General features: G+C 37.5%; 1 protein-coding gene across 1 annotated transcript in view; it reads right to left on the bottom strand.

Annotated features, from left to right (window-relative positions):
• Positions 1-21,054: 21,054 nt before the first annotated feature.
• Positions 21,055-27,540, bottom strand: part of LOC136872788 (zinc finger protein 85) — a 42,020-nt gene continuing 35,534 nt past the window's right edge. The window contains exon 4 of the mRNA XM_067146628.2: positions 21,055-22,649. Coding sequence (XP_067002729.2) covers positions 21,154-22,649 — 1,496 coding nt within the window. The 3' untranslated portion in view covers positions 21,055-21,153. The remainder of the gene's footprint in view (positions 22,650-27,540) is intronic.

Consider the following 27,540-nt stretch of genomic DNA (forward strand, 5'->3'; position numbering starts at 1 on the left):
AGTAATTCATATCCCAGGAAGATTGGCCAACCTGCAGCTGTGAAATCAAATTAAAATTTAAACAATGATGTTGCAACAATTTAAACCAAGTTTAGTTAGTACTGGCATGAATTCAATGGTTCCACCCATCAACTATGTACTCTCATGTTGGCTGTGTTAGTGTTTCACCAGTCCAAACCAGAACATATTTTTCACAACATAAAATCATGCCAAAGATTAAGAAGAAGAAAAAATTGTATGCACTTTCAGGAGAATAATTCAAAATGCAATTTATCGAAACTGATTGCATCATTCTTTGATGTGCCGTCTGCGAAGTAAATATTGCAATCGATGACAAGCATCAATAAACAGAATAAACCAGCACATTCAGTACAGCAAACGTGTAAAGAGCACTGAACATCATAAGTTGAAACCTAAACAAACTACTTTGATACATGCCTTTGCTTTAGGATCTGAAAAGCAGTGATCACTGCAAGAATTCAGTGCGGATGTTGCCATGGCATTAATTCAGTCAGGAATTCCATTCCAAAAGTAAACAATCCTGCACACTCAAATCAATCCTTGAGAAGTACACTCAAAGGTCAATATCAGATGAGAGCACTCTCAGAAAAAATTACATACAGCCTATTTATGAGAATGTCTTCGAGAAAATAGATGAGGTGATTGGCAAATTTGAAGTGGAATTCATTTTAGATGAAACTACTGATGACCTGCAAAGATATGTTTTGAATGTGTTGGTATTTTCATTATCTGGTGAATGGGTGAAACCTACACTTTTTAAAATGTACCAACACGAGAAGATATATGCCTATAATAATGCAATCATTCCACGACTCATTTATGAACCTGTGGCCAGGGGGCATACAATACGAAAAGTCAGACTTGTGGCAACTGATCAAGCACGCTACATGCTTTCAGCTTTCCAACAACTGAAGGGCATGTATTCCAACCTCAGCCATGTGACATGTATTGCACATGGACTACACCATGTTTGTGAAAAGATCGGGGGGAATTACAGCATGGTAAATTACTTCATTGTTGCTCTGAAGAAGATTCTCGTAAAGGCTCCCAGTCATCAAGTTGTGTACCAAGAAGTGACTGGGCTCCACCTTTCACAGTTTCCTGTCACCACAAGATGGGATACTTGGATAAGATGTACAGTTTTCTCAGGGAAAAACTTTGATAAAATCAAATGCTTCATATATGCCCTAGACTCAATAGATGCAGCAGCCATAAAGGAGACCCAACATTTACTCAACAACAAAGACCTAGAGTTGGAATTTTTAGCAGTGCATGGCTACAAGTATTTGCCTGATATGATTCAGAGTTTAGAAGAAGTTGATGAGTATTAGGGAAAACCTTGAGGGATTTGCTAAAGACAAATTTGAATAACAATCCAGATGTGGGAAATGTTTACAACTTTTGACTGAACCCCCTTTATGAGTACTGACAAGATATGCTCCACTGGTTTCTGTAGGTGCAGAGCGGAGTTTCTCAATATATGTAAGGATCTACTGAGCTCTAAGTGCCAGACTTACTGTCAAAAACATTGAGATGTTGAGCATGTAATACAACATGCCAGGTTTATTAATTAATAGAGCCCAGTAAATGGGATAAGAAAAGTATGTGTAAGAGATTTAAACCTTAAAAACATGATTTCATCAACACTTTTTTTTTTTGTGTGCATGTAATGTGGTGTGTTCACTGTTTTGTGGAAAGGACCTGGTGAGGGGAGCGATGCCTCGTGTCCCTGCCCCGTGTGACGTCAACGTGCTCGGACCACGCCTCCCGCTGCACAGCCAACCTGATGGGGAGCGCTGGCGCCCACCGGTCAGACATCACTGCAACTGCTGACATTGGCCGCACATCGCTGTGGTCTTGAGGGATGTGGAAATGACTAGGTTGTGGACTGAGAGATTTCAATATCTGGAGGCTTCCACAGGATTCGAGTCGCTGACGTATCTCGAATGGCTGGCCACGTGTATATAAGGAAGGAATGACCTGGGAGTTCAGTCAGTCAGTGAGTTAGGAGGAGTTCAGTGTGAGCTTGACTAGCGAACATCGTGACAGTTGGGTTGCCAGACAGTGTGAGTTACAGCCTGACCTTAGTGTCCAGTCTGTTGAAGTGTTCACCTGTTGGAGCTGAAGACTCATTCAGTATGCCTGTTGCTGTGAGGTCTCTCTCTTGGGGCCAGCTGTTGGAGGAGAGCATCACGTGAGCTCTGGTGCAGTTGAGGAAGAGAAAACTGGAATATCAGTATGTGGCTGTGAGCAGAGTTGTACTTGTGTGTGGACAGTGAACATCTTCCTGAACTGCAAGACTGTCGGGTGCGGGCCATGAACTGTGGACTGTGACAGTAACAATGAGTGTAACTGTAGCATTAGTGACCATGGTCTGCGTGTATTAAGTGTGAATAAACGGTGAGAACTAAGAGAGAGAACACGAATTCCGTAAGCATGTTTCTTATACATTGAGCATAAGTTGTGTTCTTGGAATGCCTGTGAGTATGGATGTGTAGTTTTAGTAATTAGATAATAAATTTCAGAAATTTAATGCTACCAGATTTTCATTTATTCACTTTTTTTTTTTTGCTATGTGCTTTACATCGCACCAACACAGATAGGTCTTATGGCGACGATGGGACAGGAAAGGCCTAGGAATGGGAAGGAAGCAGCCATGGCCTTAATTAAGGTACAGCCCCAGCATTTACCTGGTATGAAAATAGGAAACCACGGAAAACCATCGTCAGGACTTCCGACAGTGGGATTCAAATCCACTATTTCCTGGATGTGCGCTCACAGCTGTGCACCCCTAACTGCACGGCCAACTCGCCTGGTTTTATTTATCTTGCCAATACCTTACAGTATTCTAAGAAACTTTTTTTTTTTTTGCTTTTTCAGACCTTTCCCTAGTGATGAAGATGAAGCCTATAAGAATAGTCCCAATGCACTTGAAAAGAGATGTATATGAAGTGTACTCCTTACTTTCATCTCTGTTAGAAAATAAACCCACTGGTCATGATGGCCTCAGTCCTATCTTCCTTACAAATACAGCAGTAACTCTTTCACACCCTATTAGCATGATATTCAATCGTTGCTTCTCAGTTGGCTAATTTCCGAGCTCCTGGAAACTTGCTCATATCACACCCATTCTTAAAAGTGGAAAGAGGTTGGATAACGCAAGTTATCGCCCGGTCTCTATATTACCTGCTTTATCAATGATTTGTGAAAGGATCATCCACCAGTGTTTGCTTTTGTTTACAATTCCATTCATATCCCCCTAGCAGCATGGTTTCCTTCCTGGAAGCTTCTGCTTAACCCTTAATTAGTCGCTCACAGAGACTTCCGGGCCGATTACATTTTGCAAGGTACTGAACTTCCCTGTTGAACTGTGGATCTCTCTATCCCTATACCTTTCTCCTTCTTCATTTGGACTCGTCCTGTCTGCTTTTCGGTGCGATCGTGCATCCTGTAGGATCATTGTTTTGACGAGTGACATCACCTGGACGTTTCCTCCGTGTGCGAGTAAGTAAATTACCTTATATTTTAGTGCATAATTTTTTATTTTGGAGGTCGATGACCTTGTTGTTTTGTTCTTCTAAACTTATTTTAGAAAAATATTATTTCATATTTCATATGATGTGATCGTTATAGGTAATGGAGAGTCTCACAAATTTAATATCACAAGATCATTCGACGTAGTTAAGGTCTACAGTATTCTGCTTTTTGATCAAACAAACTAAGTAAAAATAACCTACAAGTACTAAAAAGGTTTCTTTAAATTATACTGAAGAATACTGCAAACGAACAGGCCAAAACAACATCTCAAAGGACGAAAATGATGTGCATTTTTAACCCCGGAGGTTACTAGTAAAGTAATAATTTTTGCGTGACTAGATAAGGGTTAACTAACTTGGCTATCCCCAATCATCATGCCATGTCTGCCAACCATGCGGGTTCTCAACTTGATATATGCTATATCGGCATTGCGAAGCCCTTCAATATTGTGGATCACGCGCTTCTTGCACACAAACTTTCTGAACAGTTTAACTTGCATGAGAGTCTCCTAGCTCGCATTAATAGCTTTCTGAGTGAAAGACTACAGCACGTAGTTCTTGATGGATGCAGTTCTTCCCCCACCACCACCCTCTCAGGTATCCCACAGGGCAGTGTCCTAGATCCTCTTCTTTTTACCCTGTTTATTGATGATCTTATTGATATGGTTCTCCACCATTCATGTGAAATCCTTCTCTTTGCAGATGATTGTAAAATCTTCAGCAAGTACATCAGTTTTCCCACAGAGACAATCCACTTGCAAAATGCACTTGATTCACTGTCACGTTGGTATACTACATGGCATCTTAAATCTCATCCCTCCAAGTGTTACACCATTTTGTTCACACTTCGTAAATTCCCTGTTCTACAAGAAAATCACCTACTGAAACAAACGATTACAATTGTTGTTAATCAAAAAGACTTCGGAGAGCATTATGACAGTAAATTGTTGTTTGTTTCGCACATAACAGGGTCACCTCATATGCTATGTCACTCCTTGGTTTACTTTACAGGTTTTCTGACATCACAGTTATAAATGCCCTTAGAGTATTCTACGTTTCCTGTATCTTATCGATTGTTGAATACGCCTCTCCAAACTGGTCTGTTTCTGTTTCTTCAAATCTCAGCCTCCTTGACCGTGTACAATCTTTTTTCTTTGCTATCGTCAGAGTCAGGGTCCCTGCCTGCCGCAACTTAAGCACTAACCAAATGCTTGGAAAACTAAAACTCTATCCGCTCGGAGGAAAGTAGCTGACCTAAAGCTGCTATACAAGGTCTCCAGAATTAGTTTCCTTCTTCCCCCTCCACGTCTCATCCCGTAGTACCAAAATGAAGACCCTATTCCATATACCTTACTCCTGGCTTTCTCTCAGCCAAAGTTCCTTTTCTGTACGTATTCCAGTAATGTTAATACCTTATCTATCAACAAGAACCTAGATATCTTCGTATTGCTTCCTTCCTTCTGTCATGATATTTCTCATATAACTTAATGTTCCTTCTTGTTCTTTCTTGTTTCTTCTCTTGTATTTAAATGTATTTTCCTTTGTTTATGTATTATACGGGATTGTACTGTACCACAACCTGCTGGATGGACATGGTCAAGACTGACCATGCAGCTAGGGAAAGGTCAATGGATGCCATGAAGAACAGGATATTAATGAACAGAGGAGAGAGTAAGAGGCTCATTAGCAGTAGAGCTGGAAATATGGAACTCTAAACTGATGATGATGATTGAAACTGTGAAACATACATCTGCAGGATGACTGCAGGAGAGTCAAAAGTAACTTTGATCTCTCTGTTCACAATTTCCAAATTTCATTCTGTTTTCACTAAACCACTGCAAGGTGTTTAGCACTGCTGGCATTTTGTCAGGGAAACTTGAAAATACAACTTACTATGTGGAAGTTTGTTACAGTAAAATAATTTATAGAATTATGGATAACTGAGTGAGTTGGCAACAGGGTTTGAGTCATGTAGCTGTCAGCTTGTATTCAGGAAACAGTGGGTTTGAACCCCACTATCGGCAGCCTGAAAGACGGTTTTCAAAGGTTTCTCATTTTTATTTTGCTACATGTTCTATGTCACACCGACTCAGACAGGTCTTATGGTGGTGATGGGACAGGACAGGGCTAGGACCGGAAAGAAAGTGACTGAGGTCTTCATTACAGTAAAGTACAACCTGGTGGGAAAATGACAGACGATGAAAAACCATCTTCAGGGCTGCCGACAGTGGGATTTAAATCTATCATCTCCCAAATGCAAGCTCACAGCTATGTACTGCGAGATATGAGTCTCATGATTTCCGAATTGACAGCTAAAATTGCTAATATAACACTTTATTGTTCAAGCTATCCTCCTGTTCCATACATGAACAATAAATTGTTGTATTAGCAATCACAGCTACGTGATCCAAATTGCCTAGCCAACTTGCTCAGTGGTTTCCTATTTTCACACCACTCAAATGCTGGGGATGTAACATAGCCCTCCGCAGGCAGAAGCTTTATTGAACATTACTGAACACTAGCCATAAACATGCATATGTAAGTAATATTAATTACTTACCTTGAATATTGGATGTACTCCACTGCAGAGGTGCATAGGATATTGTCATTTTTATTCTTTTGCGGCAGCATGTTAGCGCATAAAAGGCATTCCACAAATAAGTTATTACGCCAATCAAAGCCCTTATATCAGATGGTTTTGGAGATGACTAGTCTTTGATTTTACATCTTCTACTTGGGGGTGTTGCCTGTTGCTTCCATTTGTTTCCCTGAATTACTGTTTCCTGTTGAATTATGTCACAAGTCTGGTATTAAAAAACAGTGAAAAGTTGCCAGTTGCTGTGTTGAAATATGAAATGTAGAATATGAAAATTTTGGCAATATATTTGTCGAGGTAACATATTTAATTGATTCAAGTTACAAGATTATAGAATAATATCCGTGCAAGAAAACCCATCGCAAATGTGCCATGCTGGTCCATTAATAATCGGTGTAATCGCCTGACTGTTGAATGCAGGCACGCAAACGTGCATGCATTGTGTCGTATAGGTGCTTATGGGATGGAGTTCCATGTCTGTTGCACTTGGTTAGTCAATACTGGGACGGTTAATGCTGATTGCAGATGACGCTGAAGTTGTCGTCCAATGATGTCCCATACGTGCTTGATTGGAGACAGATGCTCTCATAGGTAATTGCTCCCTAGACCAGAACTCCCGGTGTAAGTCCAGTGTGTCAATTTCGCAGGCAGGTGGAATGCAGGCGCTCACCTGGCCTCCTTCTAACCCACACGTGGCCATCACTGGCACCAAGGCAGAACCGGCTTTCATCAGGAAACCACAACGGACCTCCATTCCATCCTCCAATGAGCTCTTGCTTGACACCACTGAAGTCACAGATGGCAGTGGTCTGGGGTAAGTGGAATCCACGCCGCAGGGCGTCTGGCTCTGAGGCGTCTTTCAAGTAACCGATTTTGAACAGTTCGTTGCATCACTGTGGTGCCAACTGCCACTCGAATTGCTGCTGCAGACGCAGTCCACTGCACCACAGCCGAATACACTGGTTCTCCCTCTCGGTGGTGCCAATGGCGACGTCTGGAGTCCGGTCATCTTGTAAGCATACCTTCTCGTGCTCACTGTTGCCAGCACGCATGCACAGTGGAGACATACCTGCCAAGTCGTTCTGCAATAGAGCGGAAGGAAAATCACCTTCACGTAGCCCTATTACAATGCCTCATTCAACCACAGTGAGCTGTTGATACTGGCCTCTTCGTCATTATAGAGGCATTCTTGACCAACTTAGAGTCACTTCGTCCAATCTCACAGGTAAATAATGCTCTAGTGCAGTACAGCCTGTATTTAAAGCAAACCTGATGTGCAACGGCATGGGGTTGCTACTAGGGCCATGCTACTGTGATTTTCCGGAAATCTGAATCAACTTCATCTTTTAGATGTATTAACACTCCTACCAACGTCGGTTAATCTAGCACAACCCGTTCTTAGTGTTTGGATATTTTTTGCACTAGTGTATATCAGAATGGTACTTGAAGGTCCTGGGTCTAAGTTACACACACCAGTCCTTTCATCAGCTGTTTCATTCTCTTGAGTTGCTCTTGCACTGAGAAGACTCACTACTTGAATTTCTGACTTCGGACTTTTCAAATGAAAACTCACTTTCATCTACATCCATGGAGTTGAAAACTGAAGCAATCTCTTTCTCACTGACTCTCTTTTCACTAAGCATGCAGAAAAATAGCTTTATAAATCACAAAAAGTAGGTCTCAAAACTCGCTACGTACACTTGACTGAATACGATAGCCTCTCACAGCTTGGAAAAGGCTAGCAGGGACATAATGCAACTTTATTTGAGGTTTTTCTCTTTTCAGCCAGACCTAAAATTGTCGTTTACTGCCATCTGTTGAGTTTTTGATTACTACCTGCGCCAGTAGCACTGGATCTCTGACCATTTAATATATTAAATTCTGCCCTCGAAGAGTTAATTAAGGCCATGGTCGTTTCCTTCCTAGACTTTTTCTATTCCATCATATCATAACACCCATGGGCGCCCATATGAGAGTTTCTAGAGGGGGGCCCAGACCTGGGGGTACGTAGTCATTTTAATATTTTGGAAGATAAATGGCGATTTCTATTCTGCGGTAGAATAACCCACGGTATCCCCTGCCTGTTGGTGGGGGACGGTACTACCGCTTATACGTAATACTGACTTTTAAGTCATTTTCTTGAAAGGAAAACACGTGACTACACTCGATTTTTGCCTTTCCCTGAGAGCTAGAGGGGGGCCGCGGCCCCACCTTGCCCCTGGGAATGGGCGCCCTTGATAACAACTGTCTACATTGGTGCAACGTAAAACAAATAACAACAAAAGAAAAAATCGGGTATCACCAGGAAGAAAATATAGGTTTCAGACAATGAAAGTAGAGATTCTTGAGGCTGGCTCATTGGGAATGTTGTGATAGGTATAAAGGACTATGATAAACCCTCTAACGTTTATTTGCTTGCATAAGAACAAATAGTGAAGACAAATAGTTCAACTGTGGTGCAATTGTTTACCTCATTTATTTGCTTGTTTGTCTTTTTTAAGTAGTGGCAAAGTTAGGGCTTATTGCTCTCTCTTAAACTTAGTGATGCAAATTACAGAATAATGAAAGAAATATACTGTTCTATTACAAAATCAAAGATAACTCAGCTAAATAAAAGATTTGGAGAAAAATAAATAAATAAATAAATAAATAAATAAATAAATAAATAAATAAATAAATAAATAAATAAATAAATAAATAAATAAATAAATAAATAAATAAATAAATAAATAAATAAATAAATAAATAAATAAATAAATAAATAAATAAATAAATAAATAAATAAATAAATAAATAAATAAATAAATAAATAAATAAATAAATAAATAAATAAATAAATAAATAAATAAATAAATAAATAAATAAATAAATAAATAAATAAATAAATAAATAAATAAATAAATAAATAAATAAATAAATAAATAAATAAATAAATAAATAAATAAATAAATAAATAAATAAATAAATAAATAAATAAATAAATAAATAAATAAATAAATAAATAAATAAATAAATAAATAAATAAATAAATAAATAAATAAATAAATAAATAAATAAATAAATAAATAAATAAATAAATAAATAAATAAATAAATAAAAGTCTGAAGCATAAAAGTAAAAAGAAACAGAAAAACAATACATCATAATTTAAAACAAGAAAAAAAATACAAACCAAAAATATTCGCCAATGCATAAACAGAACACAAAAAATAATAATATAAAGGGAAAACAAATACAGTAATAAACATTGTTATTATTTAAATTCTGTGTACATGAGGTTAAAGCTAAATATTATGTACATATACACTATAACAGCATAATAATAATAAAAATGTAACAGTACTTATAAGAATAAACATTATGCTTTAATTGTACAGTAAAATTACAATGCTATTTGCCTACACAAAACCTGTCACTAGTCACCAGTCACACGAAACAGTCAGTGGTATTCGGCAGGTAATCTCTAGATGCAGTCTTACATTTTGATATTGTCTCACAGCTCATGACAGCAGCTGGAAGTGAATTACAAAGTCGCGACCCAGCCACAATCGTAAGTTATGATCTTCATTTCTGCGTTGACGTTTAACAAATAATATAGAAATTTGAGGGATGTTCCACCATTCAACACATTGCAAAAATATATTAAATTATAAAAAGACTAGTTTTGACTCCCTTGGAGTCATCATCTGTTCTTGGTGAAAATTAAATCAAGGTGAATCTGATAACAATCATCATAATGAAACACCATGTACCAGTATTCTTGGATTTGACAGTCCTGTTTCATCTGATAAAGATTGGATGAAATACACACTCATTGAAGCAAAATGTACGAAGATATAGTTCTAGTCTACACTGTTGCACGTTCATGGATACGGAACACTGGGAACACTTGTATTGTTTGAAAACACACACATACGAATGAAACACTTATAACCTTATGAAATATTGGTGTTACAAGAACGTTTATGAGTTTGACTGTCCTGCCTCCATCTGACTAAACTAGTGAAACATATATACATTGAATGTACATAGACAAACCACTTGGCTTTTAAAAGTTCTGGTTATTGGTTTCAAAAATTGTCATGTGTTTGTAAAACACAGAATATAACTGCTGGTCCTGCTTCTATCTACTGGAAAATAATGCATTATCGCAGTATGAATTAATTGATTGAACGTTTATACACCACTGCGAAACACTTGGCACTTTATTGTTCTTGAATCTGAGTAACAATGCCGACATATGTTTACACAACTCGGCATAGACTTGTCGAGCGGTCTTGTCACAATCAACTGGAATATGTGACCCTCTTAAAAAAAACAAAACAAGACTAGTTGACTATTACATACACACATCGTATGAAACATTTGGTAATCAGTTGAAATTATGCACTGGCCTGAGATGCTTAGTATTTAAGAGAGATCTTGGGTCTAAAATAGAATGATTCCCGTGTGTTAGTGGAACACGGAACTTGATTGTCGACACTGATTCAAACTACTTGATGTATGACATAGCTGAAATGAAAGTATGTTGACAATGAAAACATTTAGAACTTGCTGGTTTTAGTTTACATGATCTTGCAGTGTTTTAGGATAGATGGAATAAACTTATTGGTAGATTTAAGTTGGTTGAAGAGCTAGGGGAACATCCTTCATTATGGAATACTTGCTAATGTAGTTGAAACTGTCGTCGACTATGGTTGTTGTAGAATGGTGATGGTATGGCCTTGGCTTATGGAAACGTGCATTGAAGGTGTCTGAGGAAAAAGAGAAAGAAAAAATGAGAAACTGTTGTGTGTGTGTTCGAGTTAAATTGAAATGTTATTTGTATTATTTACTCGCTCTGTACCTGCTCGCACTGACCGGCCGTTTGAAGAGTGGGTTGCGATCCGTTCAACTGTGCTTGTGTGTGCATGTGCGTTTGGTGCTCTTATTGGTTGGGAGAGGGGGGAAAGCGTGTGGCTTGCTTTGGGTTGGTTGAGGTGTGGAGGGGGTGTGTGAGAGAGGGGGAAGTGCTTTGTTGTCGAGCCGTTCTGTCTAGATATGTCTTGATGATGAGGGGATGAATGGCCTCGTAAAGAAAGAAAAGAAAAAAAGGACAGTTTTTCAGTTTTTACCTTCAACAACGATTCAGTTTACCAAATAACAAACTTCTTTAAGAAACACGGGGTAAAAATAGCATTCAAAACAACCAACAGCAATCGTTCTCATTTCCACAATCCATGGATTGTGAATAAATTGGACAAATTTGGCAAATCAGGCATCTACAGATTACAGTGCCAAACTTGCACAGCAAGCTACATCAAACAGACAGGATGGAGCTTTAACACCAGGTACACCGAACACATTAATGCAATTAAACATAACAGACATTCAGCCATGTGTCTACACATGGACGAATCCAATCATAAATACTCCGACAAATTATTGAAACCATGGAAAAGGGACCCCTACTCAATATCAAAGAAATGTTTTTCATATCATCAGACCAACAAGTTAATTTTAATCATAATCTGAACAAATCCACCGAAAAAACAAACATTCTTTACGAGGCCATTCATCCCCTCATCATCAAGACATATCTAGACAGAACGGCTCGACAACAAAGCATTTCCCCACTTTCTCACACACCCCCTCCACACCTCAACCAACCCAAAGCAAGCCACATGCTTTCCCCCCTCTCCCAACCAATAAGAGCACCAAACGCACGCGCGCACAAGCACAGTTGAACGGATCGCAACGCACTCTTCAAACGGCCGGTCAGCGCGAGCAGGTACAGAGTGAGTAAATAATACAAATAACATTTCAATTTAACTCGAACACACACACAACAGTTTCTCATTTTTTCTTTCTCTTTTTCCTCAGACACCTTCAATGCATGTTTCCATAAGCCAAGGCCATACCATCACCATTCTACAACAACCATGGTCGACGACAGTTTCAACTACATTAGCAAGTATTCCATAATGAAGGATGTTCCCCCAGCTCTTCAACTAACTTAAATCTACCAATAAGTTTATTCCATCTATCGTAAACACTGCAAGATCATGTAAACTAAAACCAGCAAGTTCTAAATGTTTTCATTGTCAACATACTTTCATTTCAGCTATGTCATACATCAAGTAGTTTGAATCAGTGTCGACAATCAAGTTCCGTGTTCCACTAACACACGGGAATAATTCTACTTTAGACCCAAGATCTCTCTTAAATATTAAGCATCTCAGGCTAGTGCATAATTTCAACTGATTACCAAACGTTTCATGCGATGTGTGGTTGTAATAGTCAACTAGTCTTGTTTCTTTTTTTTTTTTAAAGGGTCACATATTCCGGTTGATTGTGACAAGACCGCTCGACAAGTCTATGCCGAGTTGTGTAAACATACGTCGGCATTGTTACTCAGATTCAAGAACATTAAAGTGCCAAGTGTTTCGTATTGGTGTATAAACGTTCAATCAATTAATTCATACTGAGATAATGCATTATTTTCCGGTAGATAGAAGCAGGACCAGCAGTTATATTCTGTGTTTTACAAACACATGACAATTTTTGAAACCAATAACCAGAACTTTTAAAAGCCAAGTGGTTTGTCTATGTACATTCAATGTATATATGTTTCACTAGTTTAGTCAGATGGAGGCAGGGTAGTCAAACTCATAAACGTTCTTGTAACGCCAATATTTCATAAGGTTATAAGTGGTTCATTCGTATATGTGTGTTTTCAAACAATACAAGTGTTCCCAGTGTTCCATGTCCATGAACGCGCGACAGTTTAGGCTAGAACTGTGTCTTCGTACATTTTGCTTCAATGAGTGTGTATTTCATCCAATCTTTTTCAGATGAAACAGGACTGTCAAATCTAAGAATGCTCTTAGAGAACCAAGGTTCCATACCATTATAAGTGTCCGTATTGTGTTTGTTTATACTTTCAACCAGTACATGTAATTCCAGTGTTCCGTGTTCCATGAACACAAGACTGTTAGAGCCAGGACTGGGATCTTTCTAAGCTCCACGTTCTGCTTGCCAAGTGTACGTTGCATTTCAAGGTAATGTCTAGCAACTCATTGATGTGTTTCCATGCAATCATCTATAGGTACATGGTTTTTCATTATGATGATTGTTATCAGATTCCCCTTGATATAATTTTCACCAAGAACTGATGATGACTCCAAGGGAGTCAAAACCGGTCTTCTCATAATTTAATATATTTTTGCAATACATTGAATGGTGGAACATCCCTCAAACTCTATATTACTCAGCCACAATGAAGGATCTACTGGATACAGAAGAGGTGTTAATTGGAATAGTGAGGAAAGTTCCAGATCTAGTGTTACTATTAGAGAATAAGGAAAAGAAATTAAATTTTGAAGAAATGTATTTTGGGAGATTTTTATTCAGAGTTTGATCTATTGATATAAATATATGAAACTTCTGTCACTTGCTGGATTTCAGCCAGGAAACAGCAGTGTAGTTAGGGGTTATGTGATCATCACAATTAGAGTTAAAAGCAAATCAAAGAGCAGAGTTTAATGCTCATTGCGGTTTCATAGTTTGTTCACAAGTTGCCTCAGTGAGGACAATGATGCAATAGTCAAGTATTGGTAGTATTTTATCAAGGTTTGGAGAAGTTTTATCTTTACGTCTTGCGGCTAAATGTTGTTGTGTTGTTTCAGAGGGTGTAGCATCGTGTACATATTTCTATATGTATGTTTTATAATTCTTCACATCCTTACTGAACGGTATTATGGTTGCATTTAATGGAAGCGAACAAATAGTATGATTTTCATCCATGGCATTTTATAATTTCTGAGAACCGATTATAAAGGTTTAATTTTTTTCTAGGGTTGAGGAGGAGAGAGTTTTAAATGGCATATGCATGGAGTTATTCAAGGTCAGTGTCAGTCTCTCTCTTACTGTATTCAATACATCTTTCATATTAACATGGCAGTAAATTTGGAGGTCATTAGCATAAAGGCCTCAATAATGAAAGTGAAAAAAATGGGCCTCTATCTCAATATTAAAAAGACCAAAGTTATGACTACGGCTGAGTGTGGTACAGTTTGCCTAAAGCTAAATGGGAAAGAGATAGAGAGTCTGGGGGATTTCATCTTCTTAGGAGCCAAAATCATTCAAATTGGAGATTGCGGTCCTGATATCAAAAGAAGGATTTCACTTGGACGTATCACTATGATGACTATGTCCCTGATCTGGAAGAGCAGAGATATCAGTTTGGCTACCAAGTACAGATTAGTCAATGCAATTATATTCCCACTGTTCATGTATGGATGTGAGAGCTGAACGCTGAAACAGGCAGACAAAAGGAAGATCGATGCTTTTGAGCTCTGGTGTTGGTGAAGAATCTTACGAATACCATGGACCGCAAAAATTACCAATAAGGATGTTTTAGAGTGCATCAAGCCCTGTATGTCATTGGTTGGTAAGATTATGAAGCTGAGACTAGCATATTTTGGCCACATTATGCAATCAGATGCATTGAAAAAAGTAATCATGCTAGAAATGATCAGCGGTACAAGAAGACCAGGTCGCCAGAGGACTCGTTGGTTAGACACCATTAAAACAGACACAACCCTTACCCTGGAACAACTAAAGGAGGCAGCGTGCAACAGGACAACTTGGAGAACACTAATTCATAGAATCGCCGATGGTCGGATTTGACTGAACGGATGACAACAACAACAACACATGTTTTATATTTCATTATGGAGGAGAATATAGAGGGCAAACAGGAGAGGTTCAAGGACAAAATCTTGTGGGGCTTCTGCCTTCCTAAGGCACCACTGTGAAGAAATACCATGAGCTATACACACTGATTATCCGTAAGGAATGCAGTGAAGAATTTTAAAGCCTCAGTAATGAATAATCATTCAAGTTATTTAAGCAATGTCTGGATATTTATTGTGTCAAAAGCACTGCTTAAATCAAGGAGTGTGAGTTTGGTCACTTGCCTTTAGTCCATTGCTTGTCTGATGTCCACAGTCACTTTGAGTAAGGCAGTTGCTGTGCTATGGCCACATTGCTGCAGGTCTAGAAAGGAGTGAGAATGCAGGTATTCCACAATCTGAAAATGTACCAACTATTCTAGGGCTTCGAAGAAAGCAGGGAAAATAAAAATGAAATGATAATTGGATAGGAGTTTTGAACCTAGTTTTTAGGAAGTGGGATAACATTAGTTAACTTCCAAGTTGCTGGCAGTGTGCAATTCTCCAGATAATAATTGAAAATATGAGCGAGAATGGAGAGAAATGCCAATAATAATCTATATAAACATTGCCACTGATGCTTTCACGGCCCGTACTTAGAGACATGATACTGTATAGGCTTTTGGGCTTATGCTGTGTCAAGAAAATAAAGTGAAATTCTTTACGTTTCGCAGAGAACTGTGCTCTGCGTCCTAAGAAGAAATCTTGACTGTCCATGAGAAAGGCTTCTTAAACAATGACTCTTTAAAATTTAGACGTTATAATAGAAGTGGAAATGGTACGTTCATTCTCGTTTGAATCCCACTGTCGGCAGCCCTAAAGATGGTTTTCCATGGTTTCCCATTTGCACACCAGGCAAATGCTGGGGCTGTACCTTAATTAAGGCCACAGCTGCTTCCTTCCAACTCCTAGGCCATTCCTATCCCATTATCGCCATAAGACCTATCTGTGTTGGTCACTAGCAAAAAATAAAATAATAATAACAATTATACCGAGCTCAATAGCTGCAGTCACTTAAGGAGGGGCCAGCATCCAGTATTCGGGAGATAGTGCGTTCGAATACTGCCGACCGTCGGTAACCCTAAAGATAGTTTTCCGTGGTTTCCCATTTTCACACCAGGCAAATGCTGGGCTTCAACTTAATTAAGGCCACGGCCACTTCCTTCCCACTTCTAGCCTTTCCCTCTCCCATCGTCACCATAAGACCTATCTGTGTCGGTGTGATGTAAAGCAACTTGTAAAAAAAAATGAAGAAATATTATGAACACAATTAACTACAACATGCAGTGTGTCCATCTCATACTGTTAGTGACTTTCACGAACAGCAGAGGCATATGCTTCTTGGTTGCCCATATGGAAACCAAAACAAGGTGTTCTGGCCATAATGGATGAGTGGCGGGCATCACAATGCCTGTTAAGATCAATAATCAAAGAGTAATAGGCAGGTTTATGGCTCCCGTATACGAGGGGACGACCTGAAGGGGAGATGTACCGGTAGAGATGGTGCAGTACGGGAAATGAGGAAGAGGGGACATATTTCCAGTGGACAACCAGAAACATTGCCCAGGAAGACAGATTTCATCAGGAACTGCATAACAGAGGATTCTTATGAAATTCATCCTCAACGAAATTGTTCTTTAGAGTATCTGCTCATAAGATATTAGGGGGTTCATATATGCGCAGGTAACTCAAATTCATTCACTCAAATGTTATAAGCCAATTTTTATACTAATTAGTATTACATCAAAATGTAATATCATGTAATAATGAAACGTAACTAATCGATCAGTACCACGTCTCAAGCTGAAAATATAATTCTCGAGTGCATTCTCAGTCATAATTCACAAGAGTATATAAGGATATCATGTCTATTTCAAAAGAATATATACCGTCCCTATTCGGGCAAAAGGTCATATCTCCCAGTGCTCTTCCTGTCCATTATTTTTGTTAAGACTGGTCACGCCCCCAGCCACAAATGGATATTTATTCTATCAGAACAATATTCGTTGTGTTCATTTTCCTATGCTTATGTGTAAAGGACTCTAGGAATGTATGTTTGCATGACTTAATTACGCACTCCTACAGTATAATATACTTAAGGTTCATTATATTTTACATGTTTGCATACGAAAATGAACATAACGAAAATTGTTCTGATGGACTGCATATTCGTATGTAGCTGCGAGGCGTAACCGTCTTAAGGAAAATAATGGATAAGAAGAGCATTGTGAGATATGACCTTTTGCCTGAACAGCGACAATATATACTCATAAAGCATTAAGAGTTTCTTGTGTACTTGCTGGTGGGACTTATTGTTTACTATGTCTTCTGGTATGGGCTAAAACAAATTGGTTACTTTCTTTACCTGTCTCAGTCTCATCCTTGGCTTTGAAAATATGAAAGTACCAGGCGAGTTGGCCACGCGGTTAGAGGTGCGTAGCTGTGAGCTTGCATCCGGGAGATAGTGGGTTAGAATGCTGCCCGCCGTCGGCAGCCCTAAAGATGGTTTTCCGTGGTTTCCGATTTTCACACCAGGCAAATGATGAGCTGTAATCTAATAAAGGCCAAGGCCACTTCCTTCCCACTCCTAGCCCTTCCCTATCCCATCGCAGTCATAAGACCTATGTGTGTCGGTGCACGTAAAGCAAACTGTAAAAAAGGAAAAGGAAAAAAATATGAAAGTGACTGAGGAATGAGCGATGTTAGGAATACCATTCCTTATGCAGCCAGTCCCTGTAATGAATGGTGTGAAAATATCGCTCATAAGGTTAGTTGGTGCATGCATTTCAGTGGGCTCAGCAGACTGATATGTAATAGCAACTTATGGCTCAATGAGGAAAGAAACGGGAAACTACCTCACTCCTCATTTCCATAGTATGCCCCTTCAGTGACGTCTAGGTAATCTATGACAGCTCATGACGGAGCTATTGAGGATCAAGCCAGCCTTCAGGCTGAGTACTCAAGATGTACTGAGATAAATTGGAGGTGAAGTATGGAACACCTAGCTGAGCCTCTCATTGTTTCCACTTACTTGTGCTAGGACCTCACTTTCATTACTCCGATCCGACCCGCTTTGATCAACTCTTTTCCTCTTCCGATCCCCAGTATGGCAAAAATCTTTTACCTCGGTGCCCTGTCATATCCTTTCTCTAGATCAACGGAACATAAACAAAACTGTCTATTCCTCTCGTAACTTTTTCAATTACCTGGCGCATACTGAAAATATGATCCCGACAGCTCCTCTGTGGTCTGAAACCACACTGGTTTTCATCCAACTTCCTCTTAACCACTGATCGTACCCTCCCTTCCAAGATGCCAGTGAATACTTTGCCTGGTATACTAATCAATGAGATACTTCGATTGCTGCAATTCTTCCTGTTCCCTTGCTTATAGATAGGTGCAATTACTGCTTTTTTGTCCAATCTGAAGGTACCTTACCAACACTCCATGCTAATCTTACTACACTATGAAGCAATTTCAGCCTGCCTTCCGACTATACTTCACCATTTCAGGTCTAGTTTCACTAGTTTCATTTATTCCTGCTACTTTATAACAATAGAGTTTATTTACCATCCTTTCCACTTCCTCAAGCGTAATTTCACCAACATTTTCCTCCTCCCCATGGTTGGTCATGACACCACCAGGAAGATTTCCTTTTACATTGAGAATATTTTCAAAATATTCCCTCCGCCTGTCCAGTGATTCCCTGGGATCTATTACGAGTTCACCTGAATTACTCAAAACGTTGTTCATTTCCTTTTTCCCCTCCCTTCCTAAGATTCTTTATTACTGTCCAGGAAGGTTTACCTGCTGCTTGTCCTAGCCTTTTCAGGTTATTACCAAAATCTTCCCACGACTTCTTTTTGGATTCAACAACTATTTGTTTCACTCCGTTTCTTTCATCTACGTACAATTCCCTGTTTGTATCGGTCCTTGTTTGGAGCCATTTCTGATAAGCCTTCTTTTTTACATTTACAAGCTGCTCCACTTCATCATTCCACCAAGATGTTTGCTTTATCCCATCTTACACACAGTCATTCCTAGGCATTCCCTTGCTGTTTCTACTACACCATCCCTGTATGCCACTCATACTCTTTCTATATATCCTGTACCTGATTACTATCCGCTGTTTGAAACTTCTCACTAATCATATCCATGTACTTCTGTCTAATTTTCTCATCCTGGAGATTTTCTACCCTTATTTGTTTGCAGACAGATTTCACTTTCTCTATCCTAGGCCTAGAAATACTTAGTTCACTACAGATCAGATAGTCTGTATCATCGAAATCATATAAATGGTCCGTTAATATTGGTATTATAAATTTACTCATTCGGGACAAATATTTCAGATTCCCTATGGGAATCAACATCTAAATCATCTGATGCCCAAGCAGGCATCAATTTTTGGTAATGAGATAAAGTCTCTCATAGTGCACTGGCACTGCCGGTGGCTCCAAGTAGCCTACGCAGTGGCCTCCTTGGTATGCACTAGCCAGCGTCTTGGTAGATGTGCTAGGTACCTACTGATGAACCCAATCTAGCACACGGGGACAAAACGCTGGCAACCAGGAATGAGTTAGCTGGAAAATTTATAATGTCCAATAATGCACCATTTATATTGGTACTATAAATTTACTCATTCGGGACAAATATTACCAATTCCCTATGGAAATCAACATCTATATCATATAAATTTAATACGATGAGAATTGGGATTTTGAATTTATGACGTGCTAAGCGGGAAAATGTGTTAATGGGGAATGCACTAACAAGGCTTCACTGTATATAGATTACTGTATTCTATAATTTTCATAGTCAGTTGGGTCACAAGTACGTTTGTAGTGTCAAAAATGAGCATTATATTGGATATCATATTCTTAACTTCAGAGGTTACCCATGGATTAGGTTTACAGGATAATCTTATCTGGTTTTTCGGAGCATGTTTGTTACATCGGCTATACTGGAGGCCCCCATTCCTTTAATGACATGTCCTTCACATCTAATCAAAATTCTACCACACTGTTCATCAGCTAGCCTGGCATTACACATTTCCCCCATGCTTCAAGATCACACTGTACAAAATATACCTTGTACAAATTCTAATATAAAGAATGGCAGTAGTAACTTTGACTGGATCTGCAAAAAGTCATCTACAGACAACAATAATATTCCTATGTTCTTTTCTCCAGAAAACATGGAGAGACAAAATAAGGAAAAAAAACAGTGGCACCAACTTAGATTGGGCAAGAGTCTGTTGGAAACCTTAGAATTAAGCAGATTGTGATCATATGGATATATGAGAAGGATTGATGCAAATATTTCAAAAAAATAATGTTGTTGGTAAGAGGCCCAGAAGGGGACCTTGTGATGGTTGGGAAAAGCAAATTTTCAAAGACCTTGCAAAACATGATGTAAATTGGCAGCAACAAGTAGAACATCAACTGTGGATGGACAGGATGAACGGGAAGAGGCTCGTAAAACCCTGCTGCTGGAATAGAGAATTGATGCCGATGAGGAGTTCTTTTATGTGCCAGTAAATCTACCGACAAAAGGCTGACATATTTGAGTTCCTTCAAATACCACCGGACTGAGACGTAATCAAACACATCAACTTGGTCTCAGAAAGAGACATGGGTTCGTTTCTCTATCAAGTTGAGAAATTTATGAACAAAGTCACTTCTAGTGAGAAACATGGCTCTGGATTCAGCCTACACCAGCAATACATACCTGAGGAATTGCTGGGGAAAAAGACAGCTAGCTATAGAAGTAATTATCCTGTTTAGTATCCAGGTAGAGGACAGCAAAACTTTCTACCTTATGCAATTCTATAGGGCACTTTAATCAGTACAGAGGTGGCTTGCATTTAGCAAAACTGTACACTGTTGCTCTCTTGTCATTGTCCCACAATTACAATCAGGGAACACTACATAAGATGCAACTATAGTGAAACTACTTTCTTCAAATTTATAATCTTTCTCTCCAGGCTATAAACATGATAGAGCTTTCCCCACTCCCTTACTGGTAGCAAAATATTTTGATTGATGTATTAAATATTTAGTTACACTATTTGAAAAAAAAAAAAGTACATTTAAAAAAATGATCTCATTGTACAATGTACCTGAACCAAACATTACGATTATTAGAATATGAAAATATGAGGCCTTTTCTTATAAATGTATATATTTCATATGATAGATAGAACAAACAATACCTCACATTTTGCAATTTCCTTTCCAGTAATTTAAGGCATACATTATGAGGAGGTTTAACTGCAGAAATATTCCACTTAAACATTTAAGAATGGATAATGTTGTGGAAGATAATCAGGTAGCACTGGCAAATTCGTAGTGTTACTGTCTATGTCATTAGGTTCAATACATTTATCTAGAGTCTGAGTAGATAAAGTTGTAGGCATTTTGTGCCTGGCATTTTCAATAGGCTGCAGAAATGAATTACAGTCACCAACATTATCCTGTAAACTATTTGTCACTGCATATCTGTGAGAAGATGTGTCTGAAGATAAACTAAGAAGAGCAGTGGAATGATGTAGATCTGACATGAGAGAAGCCTCACTTGATGTGGTCATCAATGCAGAAGAACCATTTAATGCTTCACTAGATATATACAAGGATGATGAGGAATCCATTGCTACGTGTGAAGTTACACTGGAACCTAACAATACAGGTCCGGCAGACTCATGCTTCCCTTGATGGATGTAAATATCATCAGAATGCTTCATGTGGTTGGTTGTATGCAGCAGTGGATCCAAATGTACTCTCTCTATATGGTCAGTATTGTGTGTATTCTGCATGGGATCAGAGTGGAGAGATAAGACTGCATGTGTTTGATCGAGAGCAACAGATATAGGGGTAGAAAACACTAACTGTGATTCTGTGCTTGGAACAGCAGTTAAAGGCTCAGGAGTAGTAAAACTGTTGATATCATATGAAACTTCTATGGTATGCATAACACCTCCAGCAAATGAATCCCTTTGAGCCTCATCTGCACAGTGAATTACGCTGGTTAGCTCATTGCTGGTTGGAGGGGGATGGCATGCATCTGTACCAACCATGGATATCACAGAATTCACTGCATTTTCCTTTTCCTGGCTTGCCTGCCAATTTTGTTCTCTGGAATTATAACGTTTCTTGATTTTGGAAGGCTCATTATATTCATCCACAACTGAAACTAATGCACCAGACTCATCCTGACTGACTCTAAGAAGTTTAGGAGGCTTAATAACGATACCATGAACAGACTCTTTGTGTCGTCTCAAATGAGACGCTCTCTTGTAGGAACGTCCACAGTCACATACGTGTGGTCGGACCTCAGAATGTGATGCCATATGCCTGTTCAAATCGCTGTTTATCTTGAAAGACTTGCCACATTGAGCACATGTGAAATGTCTAGTCTGGGAATGTACATACTTCCCATGATCTTTAAGAGCTTGGAGAGCATGAAATGCAGCTCCACACTGTTCACATACAAAACGACGTTTCTCTGTATGTAGAGCCAAGTGACGTTTCATATTTTCTTTGCAATTAGATTTGTGACTACAAAAATCACAGGAAAACGTCTCCCCCTTTCCATGAACACGAGTTTTATGTTTCTCCAAGATAGTTTTCTGGTTAAAACTCTTATCACAAATATCACAGCTATACACTTTTACAGGTGGAGCAGTGGCCTGATAACTGCGGTGTTGTAAAGTTCTTAGATGCTTGAAGTACGCGTTTGTAGATCGAAAACTCTTGTCACATGGTTTGCAGAGAAAAGGCTTCTCACCTGTTTGAAAAGAAAAAGAGAACGACATTAAACTCTTGCTTACAAACCATATAAGAACCCCCTTTCTTCCTTCATTTTTATCTTTTAAAATGGGGGAGGGTATAATAGGCATGTGAAAAAAATAGGTTGGTTTGGTAGTATTTTAAAGTACCAAAAGATATGCTTTCTTTGATCTTCAATCCAATAATAATTATTGGTCTAAATAATCAATAAAACAAGAATTTATTTGAAGCTATTTACAATAAGTAATTTTTCAATTCAAAACTAAATTGACTCACTTCTACTGCATAAAATAAATTTCAATGCAAAGCCTGTCTTGTCGTTCATATACATTTTCAGAAGGTACAGTTAAAGGTTCCACCTTTACAATACTAAAATATTTTTGTTTAATTAACAATTAACAAATATCAGTACATGTTTCGTCCATCTTGGTGGACATTACCAGCCGAATAATTGTAAGAATAAGTAAAATAGACAAAGACAAATACACATTAAAATATGATTTGGATTACAGAATACGTCAGTTAAAATGCATGTTAAAAATGTTTGTCTGGAGAATGTTCTGGGGCACAAATGTTTGGTTCTGTTAAAATGAAAATAAAGATATCAAACACATGTGATAGTTCTAAAAAAATATGATAATCGAGCTCTTCTTGTTGGCGTGATGATGTTGTTGACAATTCTTAATTAGGTTATGAGGCAGGTGGAATATTTGACTGTAAGTTCATACATGGAGAAATCGTATTGTAATTGAATATCCTTAGAATGAAAAAGGTGGCTATTAGCAATGTTAAAAGTAGGCAAGGTTGAAACATCTTATAATTACAAGTGAAATTGAAATAATATGTGACACATCTGACTACATAATTAAATAGGCATATAGTAGGTACCACCTTTTCAATACATTTACAATGTTGTTATCTGATGTTTACAACATTATTTATCACAAATTACAGGACATGTTTCAGTGTACAATTTTTAACACCATCATCAGCTGCATGAAAAGTGTATAGAAACTTGGCGGTCAAAACAATGAACAACATATTATCATACTTAACTCCTTATATACAGGCAACAGAATGTTGCTATAATTAAATTTAACATCTTATTATGCTAGGTTAAAACTAATTTGTGTGACAAGGAGATTCTTGCACGTCAAAATATAAAATTCTTCATTTGGTATATGAATGGTCTTCGGTTTCTTAATGTCTATAATATTATACACTCGTAATATTGGTTTCACATGCGATCCTAAATTAGAGGATTGAAGTTGAATGCAGTCCGTTTGACATTAAGATATTCATTTTTTGTATATGTTATTTTGTTGAATTAAAAGTTCGTTGTATATAGAAGAATTATTAAAGCTTCTTATTTTTGTTGAGTAAAAACGTAGTATTTTTGATGCTGTATATGTAGTGGTTGAACTGTGATATTAATTTGCCCTATAGTTGTTAAGCGGGCTACGGTTCTCAGTTCAATAGGCACCTGTAATGATGAAACCCTATGTTAAAAGAAAAGCGAGAAAATTGATAGAGAAACTGATTGAATCATTGAAACGCCTGACTCACCTCTAAAGCTGTGTATCTAAGCGTTAGGGAAGGAGAAGTAGGGGCGGTAAAGGGGGCTTTCCAGAACATTGGCTGTTTAGGAGGAGGTCCGGGGGCGTTGTGGACGTAGACTGTAATACGCAAAGTTGTTACGTAGTCACACAAATTAGTTTTAACCTAGCATAATAAGATACTAAATTTAATTATAACAACATTCTATTGCCTGTATATAAGGAGTTAAGTATGATAATATGCTGTTCACTGTTTTGACCGCCAAGTTTCTATACACTTTTCATGCAGCTGATGAAGGTGTTAAAAATTGTACACTGAAACATGTCCTGTAATTTGTAATAAATAATGTTGTAAACATCAGATAACAACATTGTAAATGTATTGAAAAGGTGGAACCTACTATATGCCTATTTAATTGTGATCTCAGTTCAATACGGATAAAAACATGAAATTCCTTATGCTTAACATCTGACTACTTACGTCCTTGTCTGCCCAAGAGTAGTCAGCTCGATACATGTGTTAATGTTGATGGCTGATTAAAGGTGAACTGTGAAGGCCGTGTGTGATAAAAGCTAGATTGAAGGGAGAGTAGAGGAGGGTTGAATCCAGTGCGCCGGGAGCGAGTGTGTAAAAGTTTGTTGTGAGGCTTATTCAAGGAGAAATTGTTGAGTAATACCTCGAAAAGCACGTTCACAGTTTCTGAAATTTCATTTAAATTGTGAACAGGATTGCATTTTTGGTCTTTCTATTGCAGTTCATGCTGCAACACACTTGTACAACAGAGTCTGTTGCACCTTTTGTTTCATTATAAAATTTAATTGCTGCAGGTTTGCCACTGTTATCCCTTATTTCTATGTCCTCGTGAGTAGTGGATAGCAGAACAATGACTTTCCCCTGCTTTGGTCTGTACAATACAAGAGTTTTTGGTCCATCAAATCAAAACATTGACGTGCCGATTCTTCACTTCAAGGAGCTCAGGAGATATCTCGCGTTTATACTTTCTTATTGTTCCTACAACTGTCAGAGAGTAAGGTAGTTTCAAAAGGTCTTCAGCCAGTAGGACAGAGGTAAACCATTTATCCATGGCTACATTCCTATTCGAACCATGGATGGTTACAGTCAGTTCTGTTAAGAAATAATGAGCGAGAGGTTGAGCAGACATATCGTAGTTTTCCCCAAATATGTTTTTTTGTTTTTGTTTTTTTTTTGCTACGGGCTTTACGTCGCACCGACACAGATAGGTCTTACGGCGACGACAAATATGGTTTAGCGTCAATAATATATTTGGTCCCAACGTCGTTCAACATAATCTTAATTCCATATTTTGTGGGTTTGTTGGGGATATTCATCCTGAAAGGACATCGTCCAGGAAATCCAACGAGTTGTTCGTCAATGGTTGTGTAACTTCCTGGCTTGTATGAGTCTCGACAGTTCTTGATAAACTCATTCCAAACTTCTCGAATGGTTGCAAACTTGTCACTCGCTCGTCTCTCTACCCTAGTAGATTTATCATCGAATCTAAGACACTTCACCAGAAAATCAAAATGCTCACTTGACACTGTCGCCTTATTTCTGTAACCACAGAAAGTTGGATCAAACAGCTCTCTTGTAGGAAGATGATTGGTTTTCATGACTGCTGATAACACAAGTATACCAAAAAGAGTGCTAATATCTTCCCTGCTTGTTTGAGAAATTGTTGCATAGTTACAACTCTGAATTTGTATTTCCTCATTTGTGTGTTGTACCAGTTTATCTAAAATGAAATCGCTAAAGAATAAAGAAAACAATTCCATGGGTGTTGAAACATTTCTGGCTTCTCCTAAAGGGATTTGCTTTATATGAATTATGTTCCTGGCAGTTGTCCGGGTATTACGGTTTCTTGATGGAAGTGCTGATCATTTGTGTTAATTTCTCCCTCGTAGATTGGTCTTATTAGGGACTACAACATTCGGATGCCTAGCACTGGAAACAATCGGGTTTGAATTGCTATTAGTTGAATCAGGGTCCTCGTCAGAGTATGCTGGTTCAGGATCACGTTTTCTCTTTCTTCCCGGCTTGTCAGAATCATAGGAATCATCTAACTGTGGGTTATATTCTGGGTCAGATTCTCTGTCAGTTAATTTGATGTCATCCTCTTCAAAGCCATCCTCCGGTTCACTGCACGTCTCTCCAGTTACTGCTGTGTTGTCGCCAGTGTCATCTACTTCAGTCAAAAGTTGTAGTATTGTGTGTGGTCATCTCTGATATTCTCTGCCATCTGAAATATATTTCATTTTTCTGGAGTGGATTCCCAATTTCAACACACAATTACAGCTAATGAGAACGTAACAATGAAATTATATATTCCGATGTTAATGATGGAAGTACTCATTGACACAATAAGCTATTGTTTATTTTTAGAATAAATAAATAAATAAATAAATAAATAAATAAATAAATAAATAAATAAATAAATAAATAAATAAATAAATAAATAAATAAATAAATAAATAAATAAATAAATAAATAAATAAATAAATAAATAAATAAATAAATAAATAAATAAATAAATAAATAAATAAATAAATAAATAAATAAATAAATAAATAAATAAATAAATAAATAAATAAATAAATAAATAAATAAATAAATAAATAAATAAATAAATAAATAAATAAATAAATAAATAAATAAATAAATAAATAAATAAATAAATAAATAAATAAATAAATAAATAAATAAATAAATAAATAAATAAATAAATAAATAAATAAATAAATAAATAAATAAATAAATAAATAAATAAATAAATAAATAAATAAATAAATAAATAAATAAATAAATAAATAAATAAATAAATAAATAAATAAATAAATAAATAAATAAATAAATAAATAAATAAATAAATAAATAAATAAATAAATAAATAAATAAATAAATAAATAAATAAATAAATAAATAAATAAATAAATAAATAAATAAATAAATAAATAAATAAATAAATAAATAAATAAATAAATAAATAAATAAATAAATAAATAAATAAATAAATAAATAAATAAATAAATAAATAAATAAATAAATAAATAAATAAATATAAAAGTAACATTGTCACTAAGCATTCGTACCAGACAACGGGGTCTCCGTAGAGACGGAATGAAGCAACGTACGGTGACACAACTGTTCTCTACAACGTCAGGACTCACACAAAGGAAGCTAGAGAGAAAGTGAAGCAAATACCTATGCGGGAGGGAGAAAGGGGTACTAATATCCGCACGCGTCATCTGGCAGATGGAAGCTTACTGATCCAGGGTTAAAGAAGCTCTAGGAGGGCAACGATTTGAAGATGATGA

This window comes from Anabrus simplex, chromosome 4 (genome assembly GCF_040414725.1).
Source record: "Anabrus simplex isolate iqAnaSimp1 chromosome 4, ASM4041472v1, whole genome shotgun sequence".
Lineage (NCBI taxonomy): Eukaryota > Metazoa > Arthropoda > Insecta > Orthoptera > Tettigoniidae > Anabrus > Anabrus simplex.